Source organism: Macaca mulatta, chromosome X, assembly GCF_049350105.2.
Source record: "Macaca mulatta isolate MMU2019108-1 chromosome X, T2T-MMU8v2.0, whole genome shotgun sequence".
NCBI classification, from domain to species: Eukaryota; Metazoa; Chordata; class Mammalia; order Primates; family Cercopithecidae; genus Macaca; species Macaca mulatta.
The window spans coordinates 161568807-161581621 of record NC_133426.1 but is presented as its reverse complement, the minus strand read 5'-3'; the positions used below and the strand labels follow the sequence as shown (position 1 = coordinate 161581621).

General features: G+C 35.0%; 1 protein-coding gene across 2 annotated transcripts in view; it reads left to right on the top strand.

The window, feature by feature from the left end:
• Positions 1-5935, top strand: part of CLIC2 (chloride intracellular channel 2) — a 37914-nt gene extending 31979 nt beyond the window's left edge. The window contains exons 4-6 of one of the 2 annotated variants that reach the window (XR_013412565.1): positions 2114-2220; positions 2822-3127; positions 3943-5935. Coding sequence is in view for 1 of the 2 variants with exons in the window: in NM_001266882.2 (NP_001253811.1) it covers positions 2114-2220; positions 2822-3003; positions 4112-4273 (451 nt within the window). In the remaining variant the exon portion in view is untranslated. The remainder of the gene's footprint in view (positions 1-2113; positions 2221-2821; positions 3128-3942) is intronic. The other variant, NM_001266882.2, reaches the window with a different exon arrangement.
• Positions 5936-12815: the final 6880 nt, after the last annotated feature.

Sequence of the window (12815 nt, the reverse complement as noted above, 5' to 3'; positions counted from 1 at the left end):
AGATACCCATGAAAAAGACCTGAAGGAAAAGTGGGAGCAAGGCATGCACATATGTGAGAGAAAATGCATATGTCTCCCTCATCTAAGGGCAGACCAAGTTAAAAGGCTCTGGGGCAGGAGCTTTCCAGGCCTATTTGAATGATAGCAAGAAAGTCTGTGTCATAATTGAGCGAGTGAGGGATATGAGAGAAGAGAGGTAAGGTGGGATCATATCATGTGGGTCCTTATAGGCTACTGTAATGAATTAGGCTGTGACTCAATAAGATAAGACAATTGCAGAGTACTGAGTAGGGGAAAGCCATCACTCTGGCTTCTGGGTGGTTAATTGGGTGGGAAAGAAGGTGGCTCATATCATGTGGGTTCTTGTAGACCACTATGAGTACTTGGGCTCTAACTCTGAGATGAGGACATTGCAGGATAATGAGTAGGGGAAAGGCATGATATGACTTACATTTTAACATGATTGCTCTGTCTATGGGTGGAGAATATTCCAGGTGTATGAGGGACAAGTATGGGAGTAGGGATAATAGTCAGGAGGATGTTACAGTAATATAGGCTTTGAACTGGGCAGGGGCAGGGGAGGTGGACAGATTCTGGATACATTTTGAAAGGTAAGCTGACCAGAGTTGCTGATAGATCAAATGTCAAGTTAGAGGGAAAGAGAGGAATCAGGTTAGATACCTAAGTTTTTGACCTGACCACTTCTAGCTTGCAGTGAGTTTTTTGTGTTATGAAAAGGAATTGAGTGTTTTAGCCTTTGTTTGTATTGTATATATTTAAGGTATATCACATGATGTCTTGATATACATATACATAGTGCAATGATTACTACAGTCAAGCAAATTAACATATCCATCGCTTCATATAGTTACCCTTTTTATATGGTAAGAGCACCGAAAATCTATCCTTTGCAAATTTTCAGTATGCAATATTATTAGTCTTCATATTATACATTACATCTCTAGACTTACTCATTCTACATAACTGTAACTTTGTACCCTTCGACCTACATCTCCCTATTTCCTCCCCCCACTGTCCGTGGTAATCACTGCTCTATTCTTTTTTCTATATATTTGACCTTTTAAAGAAGCCACACGTAAGTGAGATCATAGAGTATTTGTCTTTCTGTGCCTGGCTTATTTCACTTACCACAATGTCATCCAGGTTCATCCATGTTGTTGCAAATGACAGGATTTCATTATTTTTAAGGCTGATTCATATTCTAGTATACATATATATATCACAATTTCTATATCCATTCATGTATTGATGGGAACTTAGGTTGTTTCTATATGTTGACTTTTGTGAGTAACGCTGCAGTGAACATGGGAGCACAGATATCTCCATGAGGTGCTGATTTTTTCTTGAATACTTTTCCACATCTAGTCATTATCATATAGGTTTTCTTATTGCATTTGTTAGTGTGGCGAATTATATTATTACATTATTTTATTTAATTATGCTAACTGAGCTTTGTATTACTAAGAGAGGATATCTTGGCTACTTTTTTCCCATTTTCTCCATCCAATTTATTCCATCATTTGTTTTATAAGTTGCAATATTTGAAATCATAGTTTTCTTTTTCTTTTCTTTTTTATTGAGACTGAGTTTCACTTTTGTCCCCCAGGCTGGAGTGCAATGGCACGATCTCAGCTCACTGCAACCTCCACCTGCCAACTTCAAGCAGTTCTCCTACCTCAGCCCCCTGAGTAGCTAGGACTACAGGCGCCCACTACCACGCCCAGCTAATGTTTGTGTTTTTAGTAGAGGCGGGGTTTCACCATGTTAGCCAGACTGGTCTCAAACTCCTGACCTCAGGTGATCCAGCCACCTCAGCCTCCCAAAGTGCTGGGATTACAGGCGTGAGCCACTGCGCCCAGCCGAAATAGATAAATGAGCTTTGGATTCCAGACAACTGATTTCCCTGTGAACTTTAGAAACTAAAGTGTTCTGAGATTGGAAAAAAATATAAACTTCTACTGAGAGACTTCTAAGGGTGTTTAGTTTCCAGCGCAATTTTCCAGAACTTCCATTTTCAGTATAGTGCAAGCTAGGGCACCTGGTCTCTGTCATGTTATGTGCAAATGATAGTTGACTCGTGTTTCTTTTTAAGGTACCCTCACCTGAGTCCCAAGTACAAGGAGTCTTTTGATGTGGGCTGTAACCTCTTTGCCAAGTTTTCTGCATACATTAAGAATACACAAAAGGAGGCAAATAAGAGTAAGATACCTTTCTTTAAATCTCCATTTTTCTTCACTTTTCATACTCTCACTCAGCAAAAATAGAATTTTCCTGAATATATAGTATATTTGGGGGACTAGCCTAGTCTTCCCCTCATTGTCTGTTCTCTCCTCTGAAATTCCCTTGCATGAAGTTTTATTAGATTTAGAACTCAAGATTCAATATAGCAATTACCAGATGTGAACTAACTGCAAGACGGTGTACCTTTAAGGTTTCTTAAACTGTAGCACCTACCATTTCCCATGAACATTCTTAAATAGGTTTATTGTCCTCTGAGTCACAAGAACTGTGTTTTTTCTTTCACTTTCTAACTCTTCTGAGTTGGATAACATGTATCACTTTTCTTTCTTTTACTCTCCTGACAATGCACCTCCCTAAGAAAAGCCCAAAAGATTTACACTCACTATTTGATCTTACTTTGTCGTATCAGTGAGTAGTTGAGCATTCTAAATAGTTAACTAGATGTTGAAGAGCCAGTGTAAGCAGTATGTATAGATAGAGGTGTCTAAATGTGAGGAAAGCATATTTAGACTGTATTTAGTCAAAAGACAATACATTTACAAGTCCTTCATTGCCTCAGATTTTGAAAAATCTCTGCTCAAAGAATTCAAGCGTCTGGATGACTACTTAAACACCCCACTTCTGGATGAAATTGATCCAGACAGTGCTGAGGAACCCACAGTTTCCAGAAGACTATTCTTGGATGGGGATCAGCTAACACTGGCTGATTGTAGCTTGTTACCCAAGCTGAACATTATTAAAGTAAGTCTTTATAGGGCAGGCTGAATGGGTGGGAGGGGTTTGCCAGTTGCCAGCACAAAGCACAGTGACCTTCCAGTGCAGTATTATTATATTATAGCTTTGTCATTATCATCATCATCATCATGTGTAGTATCTACATCTCTTTTTTCTCTTTAGACAGAAAATCCATAATGATCTCTTCTGGGAAGTATTAAAACTTGTTTCTTTTTTTCTTTTTCTTTTTTGAGATAGGATCTTGCTCTGTCACCCAGGTTGGAGTGCAGTGGCATGATCAAGGCTTATTGCAACCCCCACCTCCAAGGCTCAAGCAGTCTTCCCACCCCAGCCTCTTGAGTAGCTGAGACTACAGGTGCATGCCACTACACCTGGCTAATTTTTTGTACTTTTTGTAGAGACAGGGTTTCACCATGTTGCGCAGGCTGGTCTTGAACTCCTGGGCTCAAGTGATCCGCCTGCCTTGACCTCCCAAAGTGCTAGAATTACAGGCATGAGCCACCGCGCCCGGCCAAAACTTGTTTCTTTCTTTCTAAATCAGAAGGTATTTTCCACTGTCTTGTCTTTATTTTATAAAGGATAATAATATTACCTATTTTACAGAATTGTTAAGAGAATTAAATAAATTAAAGCATTTAAAATGCTTAGAACAGTGCCTAGATCATAATAGGGAATAACCAATTTGGGCTATTCATATTATGATGAATTAATCATAAATTTAACAAATATTTATTGCACAGACTTATGCAGAATATACTCTCTGAGTCCTATGCCAAACACAGAGAATACGTAAAGAAATAAGACAAGACTCTAAATAAACTCTTAGTCTAGTGGTGGTGGATATGTGCTCATTTTCTGTGCTTCCTTTCACTAAATATAGTCATAATTAAATATGGAATCAATATAAACATGATTGTAAGCATATGGTTTTGTCAACATTTGTAGACAAAACATCAAAATAGTCCAAGATTCGAGTCTACTTCATAGTTTATTTTATAGTGCTTTTTGTGTCGATAAGATGCCTTTGATAATCTTGACTTCTGAGATATATTTCTACATAGTAGACATATTACTGATGCCTTTCTTTTTCCTCTTTTTTTTTGCAAAATTCTAGGTTGCTGCCAAGAAATATCGTGACTTTGACATTCCAGCAGAATTCTCAGGAGTCTGGCGTTATCTCCACAATGCCTATGCCCGTGAAGAATTTACCTACACGTGTCCTGAAGACAAAGAAATTGAAAATACTTATGCAAGTGTAGCTAAACAGAAGAGTTAGGACAGCTCTTACAGGAGAAAAGGCTGTATTTGTGATCAGATTTTACTTAATGACATATTAGAAAAGTTTTTGCAAATAAGAATATGAAAAATACTGTTTCTTCTGTCCAACTCTCTTATGAAAAGGAACTCTGTATTTTCTGTTAGCCATAAACAATCTGTCCACTGTATTTTACAGGTCTTCCCACTTTTACTTAATTTTCTTTATTTGTATGGCAAACCACTGCAATCCTGAATGACATGGAAAGCATCACGATCTTTTGCCCTTTGCTTGAATTCCTGGAATGCATACATATAAGCTAAATAGATGTCTGCAGTTATAAATGTCATAAGTAGAGGTACAATCTCACCCTGCTCCTTAGAAACATTTCCATACAAATTGCTAAAATAATTCCACATTTTTGCTAGTTTAATATATACATGAGTTTATTTCTGATACAAATAACAAATTCAGAGTGAGCATATCAGAGAGGCAGATTCTAAAAGAATGATTTTTAAAATCAGCTCTAGGAAGAGATCAAGATCAATTGGTCGTAGAACAGCATTTGACGCCTAGAACTATGACCATCTCATGGCCAGAGATGAGAATGTAGCCTTTGTGACCAGATTATATTATTTTTAAATGAAGAAGCACTCATTAAATAAAACATAATTTTAAAAAACCAGAAACAAAGTCAACTGAATCTTTTATTCATACAAATGAAAAGGAAAATAAGAAATGTGACTGACCAAAAGGTCTTGTTGTTGTCCATAAAAGGATAAGGTAAACAGTCGTTAGATAATTATAAAACTTTCTGCAAAAGTTAAAATGTTACATTACTATACATATTCAGATTCACTTGTTAAAGTACTCTTAAATCATTCAAATCTGGAAACAAAAGCTGAACTAAACTACTGCTCCCTCAAAGGAGAAACACAAGCATAAGTGCAGCATCTAAAAAGGAAAATATGGGGTTATTTTAGGTTTTGGTGGAAAGGTGGAGTTTAGATAAAATTTAAATGAAGTAGCGTTTTAATAGGTTCAAAGAAAAGTAAGGCAATGAGCAAGTTCAAAGTACTGTCCTTGAAAACCACAGAGTCAAGATAAATGTATAGTGTATGGTTAGGTGGCAGAGAAATGCAATCATGTTGATAACCTTTGAGATACATCCTCTCATCAGCATATTTCAGAATACATGCAATATACTAGCAAGTTACAATTGATAGAATACATTTGAAATGTTAAATGAAATAAGCCAGGCACAGAAAGACAAACACCACATGATCTCACTCATATGTGGAATTTTAAAAAGTTGATGTCACACAAGTAGAGGGTAGAATCGTGGTTACCAGGGGCTGGGCAGAGAAAGAAGGCAGAGGCACTGAAAGATGTTGGTCAATGGGTATAAAGTTACACTTAGGAAGAATAAATTTTGGTATTCACCACAGTTGGGTGACTATAGCAAATAATAATGTAGCATATATTTCAAGATAGCTAGAAAAGCAGATTTTAAGTGTTGTCACCACAAAGAAATAACAAATGTTTATTATGATGGATATGGTCATCACACCTATTTGTTCATGATACTGTGTATACATGCATTGAAACACCACATTGTATCCCATATATATGTACAATTATGTGCCCATTATACATTTTAAAATAAATTTTAGAAACCTTCAATTAAACAACTCTTGGTTTAAAGGAAAAATATAAACCAAAACTACAGTACCTCTAAAACAAATAATGATGATGTAAACACTTCATATCAGAATCCATGGGATAAATATAAAGCAGTGATCAGAGGAAATTTTATAACACTAAACACTGCTATTAGTAAAAATAAAAGATTGAAAATAAATTGATTAAATATTGAGCTAACAAAAATATTTAAAATGTGCACAACAATGTGAATATACTTAACACTTCTCAACTCTCTGCTTCAAAATAGTTAAGATGATGAGTTTTAAGCTATGTGTTTTTAACACAACTTTAAAAAAATGTCCAAAGGGATGTTGGTAGAGCACCAGCAAAAAACAAAAAGAAACTTATAATAAGTACAACAAATTAAGTAAAAGAACACAAGAAATTAACAAAAAAAGTAAGAATTAACAAAAGAGAATCGAAATAGCATACACCTAGTTAATGAATCAAAATCCTTATTTTTTAAAAGATTGATAATATAGACAAACCACTAGCTACATTAATCAAAATAAAACAGAGAAAGCAAAAATATGCAAATAAAGAATGGGGAAATAACTATTAGAAGAAATTTAAGACTTTATAAGAGACTACTTTGCACACCTCTATGCAAATAAATTTGAAAATCTAGATAATAGAGATAATTTCCTAGGAAAGTAATGATTACCACAAACAACTTTATTAGAGATATAAAAATTAAAGAGATCAATCTTCATAGAAGAAACAGAGAACATTTTTTAAAAAGTATCAAAGAAGAGAGTTTCACAGGGAAATTCTACCAAACTTTAAAAGACCATATAGTCTCAAAGTAACTTTGTGAAACAGTGTTTCTTCTGGAAAATATAAAACAAAATATAAAGAAACTATACATAAACATTACACTCTAATTGGCAAAGTTGTTTCTCAAGGAGATAGGTGTAGACAATTCTGAAACAGCCATACATGTATACTAAGATTGAAAAAATAAGTAAATGATCTATAGGTGGGAAGTACAAATAATCAAGAAAAGAAGGCTAGGATGAACTATGTGGTACTGGATTCAATTCAGAGACATCAGTATGTACTCACGTTTAACTTAATATTGACAGAAGTGAATAGATACAAAAATAATTACACATGTGTATGTACATGAGGCAGTATACATATGTATATTTCCTAGCCCTGTGTCCTGAGAGGGCCTGGAAGCAATAGTACCCTAGTAGCAACTAGCACACCCAGTGCTAAGACCTTGGATTCTAATATCATTCTCCAATAAAAGGAACTAGAGCTCCTTGGAGAAATAACTGATTCTACGACCAGGACAGGGGAAATATGAGATGGACCTGGAGAATCTCATAGTACCAGAAAGTAAGGAATTTAAAAAAAAAAAAAAAGATGAGGGCATGGCAAAGGGATAGAGGAGTCATCCTGAAAGATTGCCAAATTTGGAAAAATTTCAGCAATAAGATATAGATACTCCTCACCTTCTGATGGGGCTATGACTTGATAAACCCATCATAAGTTAGAAATATTATAAGTTGAAAAGGCATTTAATACCCCAACAAACCCATCATAAAGTCAAAAAATCGTAAGTCAAACCATAAGTCCAGATGCTCCTCAGCTTACCATGCAATTACATCCCAATAAACCCACCATAAACTTGAAAATTTGTAAGTAAGCCAAATGGTCATAAGCTGAGGTTTGTCTGTATTGCAGTATTAGATTATAACACAAAGTATAAAATAGATAAGTCCATAGGGAAACAAATGACTAAATAAATAAATGGAGGAAAAGAGGTAAATCTCCCATTACAGAGGACTTCCAAATAGTGTATGTAGATCTTTCCCACTCAAGCTGGTGGAGCTTCAGTTCTTAAGCTTAGAGTATGAGCTGTACTTAATGACTTGCTTCTAAAGAGTAGAGTATGACAGTTTGTATGGGGATGAGTAACTTTGCAGTAGAGAAACCTGGCAAACACTACCTCAAAACACATGATCAAAGTCAATATCAACAGACAAGCCACATTGATAGTTTGTATCCTTGATATATGTGATGAAAATAGCAGTTTACCTCTGATCTTTACGAGAAAAACAAAGTGATTTGAGAATTCTTATCCCAAAGGACAGGTTTTAAAGAAATACTTTCTTCTTTGTAGTCAATTCTCAGTTATTTACAGCACAGTACCTCCAATGAATTATTCTTCACTGTTACCATCATATTGTTTGTTTTGTGGCCATGTTCCTGCTAATTAAAACTTTCTAATCAATATCAGAAGGCTGGCAAAGAAAAAAAAAAAAGAAGTAGAAACTAAGATTCGTGTTCATCGTGAGTTTATTCCTTTCTCCTTACTGTTGAAATGTTCAAATTCTGATCTAGAATACTTCTAAAATTACCCAATGTTCAAGTGTCATATACTTTTTAATTAACTGGCAAAATTAATCGAACACATATTATGAATGAGATGTGATGTAATGTTGTGAAGGAAACCAGAAAATGTTGAGACTTTGTTCTTGTCCTTTTGACATGATGAAACACTAGTAGAGAAGGTGTCAAAACATCTGCTTAAAATCGTGGTAACATTGGGCAAGTGACTTGACCAATCTAAGCCTCAGGTTCCATTTTTTATAATTTCAACTTTTATTTTCAATTCAGTGGTTACATGTGCATGTTTGTTACATGGGTATATGCATGATGCTCTGTTTTTAAGTATGAATGATCCCATCACCAGGTAGTGAGCATAGTAGCCAATAGGTAGTTTTTCAACCCTTGCCTCCCTTCCTTCCTGCCCACTCCAGTGGGTCCCAGTGTCTATTGTTCCCTTCATTGTGTCCATGTGTACCCACTATTTAGCTCCCACTTATAAGTGAGAACATGTGGTATTTTGTTTTCTGTTTCTGCGTTAATTCACGTACGATAACAGTCTCCAGCTGCATCCATGTTGCTGCAAAGGACATGATTTCATTCTTTTTTGTGGCAGCATAGTATTTGATGTAGGTATATACGTACCACATTTTATTTATCCAATCCTCTGTTGATGGATACTTAGGTTGATTTCATGTCTTTACTATTGTAGATAGTACTATCGTGAATATACAAGTGCAGTATCTTTTTGGTAAAATGATTAATTTTCCTTTGGGTAGATACCCAGTAATGGGTTTGCTGGGTCGAATGGTAGCTTGTTTTAGTTCTTTGATAAATCTTTAAGCTGCTTTCCACTGTGGCTGAACTAATTTACATTCCCATCAGCAGTGTATAAACATTCCCTTTTTTCCACAGCCTTGCCAGCATCTGTTATTTGACTTTTTAGTAATAGCCATTCTGACTGGTGTGAGATGGTATCTCATTGTGGTTTTGATTTTTCTCTAATGATCAGTGATGTTGAGCTTTTTTTCATATGATTGTTGGCCATATGTATCCTTTTTTTTTTTTTTTTTTTTTTTTTTTTTTTTTTTTTGAGACAGAGTCTTGCTCTATTACCCAGGCTGGAGTGCAATGGTGCAATCTCAGCTCACTGCAACCTCCACTTCCTGGGTTCAAGCGATTCTTCTGCCTCAGCCTCCCAAGTAGCTGGGACTATAGGAGCATGCCACCATGCCCGGCTAACTTTTGTATTTTTAGGAGAGATGGGGTTTCACCATATTGGCCAGGCTGGTCTCAAATTCCTGACCTCGCGATCTACTTGCCTTAGCCTCACAAAGTGCTGGGATTACAGGCATGAGCCACTGCGCCCAACCGTATGTCTTCTTTTGAGAAGTGTCTGTTCATATCGTTTGCCCACTTTTTAATTTGGTTATTTGGTTTTTGCTTGTTGAATTATGTAAGTTCCTTATAGATTACAGATATGAGACCATTATGAGATAGTTTGAAAATATTTTCTTCAATTCTGTAGGTCATCTGTTTAATCTCTCATTAATTTATTTATATTTCAATAGCTTTAGGGATACAAATGGTTTTTGGTTACATGGGTGAATTGTATAGCAGTGAAGTCTGGGCTTTAAGTGTATCTGTCACTTGAGTAGTGTGCATTGTACCCAACAGCTGGTATTTTTTATCCTTCACCTCCCTCCAGCCCTCCCTCACTTCTGAGACTCCAATGTCCGTTATACCATTGTGTAAACCTTTACATACCCATCACTTAGCCCACACTTGCAAGTGAGAACATGTAGTATTTGATTTTCCATTCCTGAGTTACTTCACTTAGGATAATGGCCTCCAGTTTAATCCAAGTTGTTGCAAAACACATTATTTCATTTTTTTTATGGCTGAGTAGTATTCCATGGTGATAGATAGATGATAGATAGATAGATAGATAGATAGATAGATAGATAGATAGATAGATAGAATCTCACATATATATATCACATATAATATATATATATACTATTTTCCTTATCTACTCATCAGCTGATAGACACTTAGGAACTTAGGTTGATTCCACATCTTTTTAATTGTAAATTATGCTGTGATAAACATAAAAATGCAGGTATCTTTTTATATAGTGACTTCTTTTCCTTTGGGTAGATACCCAGTAGCAGGATTACTGGACTCACTGGCAGATCTACTTTTAGTTCTCTGAGAAATCTCCATACGGTCTTCTGTAGTGATTGTACTAGTTTACATTCCCACCAATAGTGTATTAAGTCCTCCCTTTTCACTGCATCCATGCCAGCATATATATATATATATTTGTTATTTTTTGAGAGACGTTTATCATTCTTTAGGGATTGGCAACTCTGCAGGAGTTGGCAATCTTCTACAGAGAAATAAAGAATAATATTTTTAACTTGATGGGTCAAGAGACAAAATTAAGAATATTATGTAGATGCCTATATCATAAGAAAGTTTTAAAATTCCACAAAATTCTTATTGATGAAATTCAAAATATAATAACAATCAAACACAATCTTTTATAATATGGGTCTACTAATGAGAAAGCTACAATTCTTTCTTGGGAAAACATTAAGTTAGTGTTTCCTATCTTCAAAATCAATTCAAATGTTTATCTGTTAATGCTGATCTATAATGAGATTTCACAGATTTCATTTTTCAAAATATATTCCTTAATGAATGGGTACTGTCAAATACTGACATAAATCCACAAACACATCATTTTTATTAAAATAAACTTTATTTTGTAATATTTTTACATTTACAAAAAGTTGCAAAGATAGTACAGAGAGTTCTGTATCCCCCTCACCCAGTTTCTTTTATTGTTAACATCTTATATAATCTTGGCACATTTGTAAAAACTAAGGAAACAACATTGGTACATTACTATTAACTAAAGTCTCTACTTTAATCAAATTTAACTACTTTTTCCCTAATTCTTTGTTCTGGGACACCATCTAGGTACCACATTATTTTTAGTCATCGTGTTTCCTTAGCCTTCTCTGGTTTGTGACACTTTCTCAAATGTTCCATATTTTTAATGATCTTGACTATTTTCAGAAGTACTGGTCAATGATTTTGTAGAATATCTCTCAATTCGGATTATTCTGATTTTTTCTCATGTTTAGAGTGGTTAGGATTAGACTGGGGTCTGGGTTTTTAAAAGATCACGGAGACTTCAAACTATACTATAAGGCAACAGCAACGAAAACAGCATGGTACTGATACAAAAACAGACACATAGACTAATGGTACTATATATATGTAACCAGTTAGAGGATGTATAGTAGAGAAAACACCACTTACAATAACAGCAAAGAAGATAAAATATTTAAAAATAAACAACAGGAAATATATAAAACCTATACAAAAAGAAGCTTAAACACTCCTGAAAGGCACACATTAAAACTTAAGCATATGGAAAGGCCTCCTTTGGTTCTTGGACAGGATGACTCAACTACATAATACATCAGTTCTCCATAAGTTAACTTATAAATGTATTGCAAACACAACAAAAATACCAACAAGCTTCTTTATGGACTTATATATGCCAAAACTAAGTTCATATGAAAAAAGAAACATGAAAGAATAGCCAGGAAAACACTAAAAAAGAAAAATCATGAGGAGGAATTAGCCCTACCAGACATTAAAATATACAATAAAGTGTCTTTAAGTAAAACAGTGTAGTGCTAGTGTACAAATAGACAAATAGACTCGTGAAATAAATAGAAAGTTCCTAAGTAGGTCATTTGGTATGAAAATTTAGTTTAGGATAGACAGCATCTTCAATCTCTGGAGCAAATATGGGCCTTTTAAGAAATGGTGCTGAGACAAGAGAAAAGCTATTTGTAGATGATAAAATTGAGGCAAAGAGAGGTTAACAAACGATTCAAGGTCATTCAGTTAGTAAGTGATATCAGTATAGCTGATATTTGAATCTAGGCCATCTGACTCCACAGTCTATGCTTTTGATCACTAGTCTATGATATTTTTGCTGTGCCACCCCTCTTATTCTTCAAAACTCAGATCAGAAGTTGCCCTGTTATAAATGTACCTGTATCCTCACATAGCATTACTCATCCATTCCTCAATATACCCTGTAATTGTACTTACTTATTTTGCTGAACCAGAGGGATAACTTGAACAATAACAGATATTGGGAAAGCAGATTGACTTCTGGCTAGTTTTGTTGGTGGCAGAGAGGGATAGAATATAGAGACCAGTTTTGGACATAGTAAGTTGAAGGTGATAGCTGAATATGCAAATACAAAAGACGAGGAATGCAAGGATGATTCAACATATGAAAATAAATAAATGTGATACATCATATCAACAGAATGAAAGATCAAAAACCATCTGATCATTTCAATTGATGCTGAAAACACATTCAATAAAATTTAACATCACTTTATAATAAAAACTCTCAAAAACTGGGTGTACAAGGAACATACCTCAATATGATAATGCCTTATACAACAAACTCATAGCTAGTATA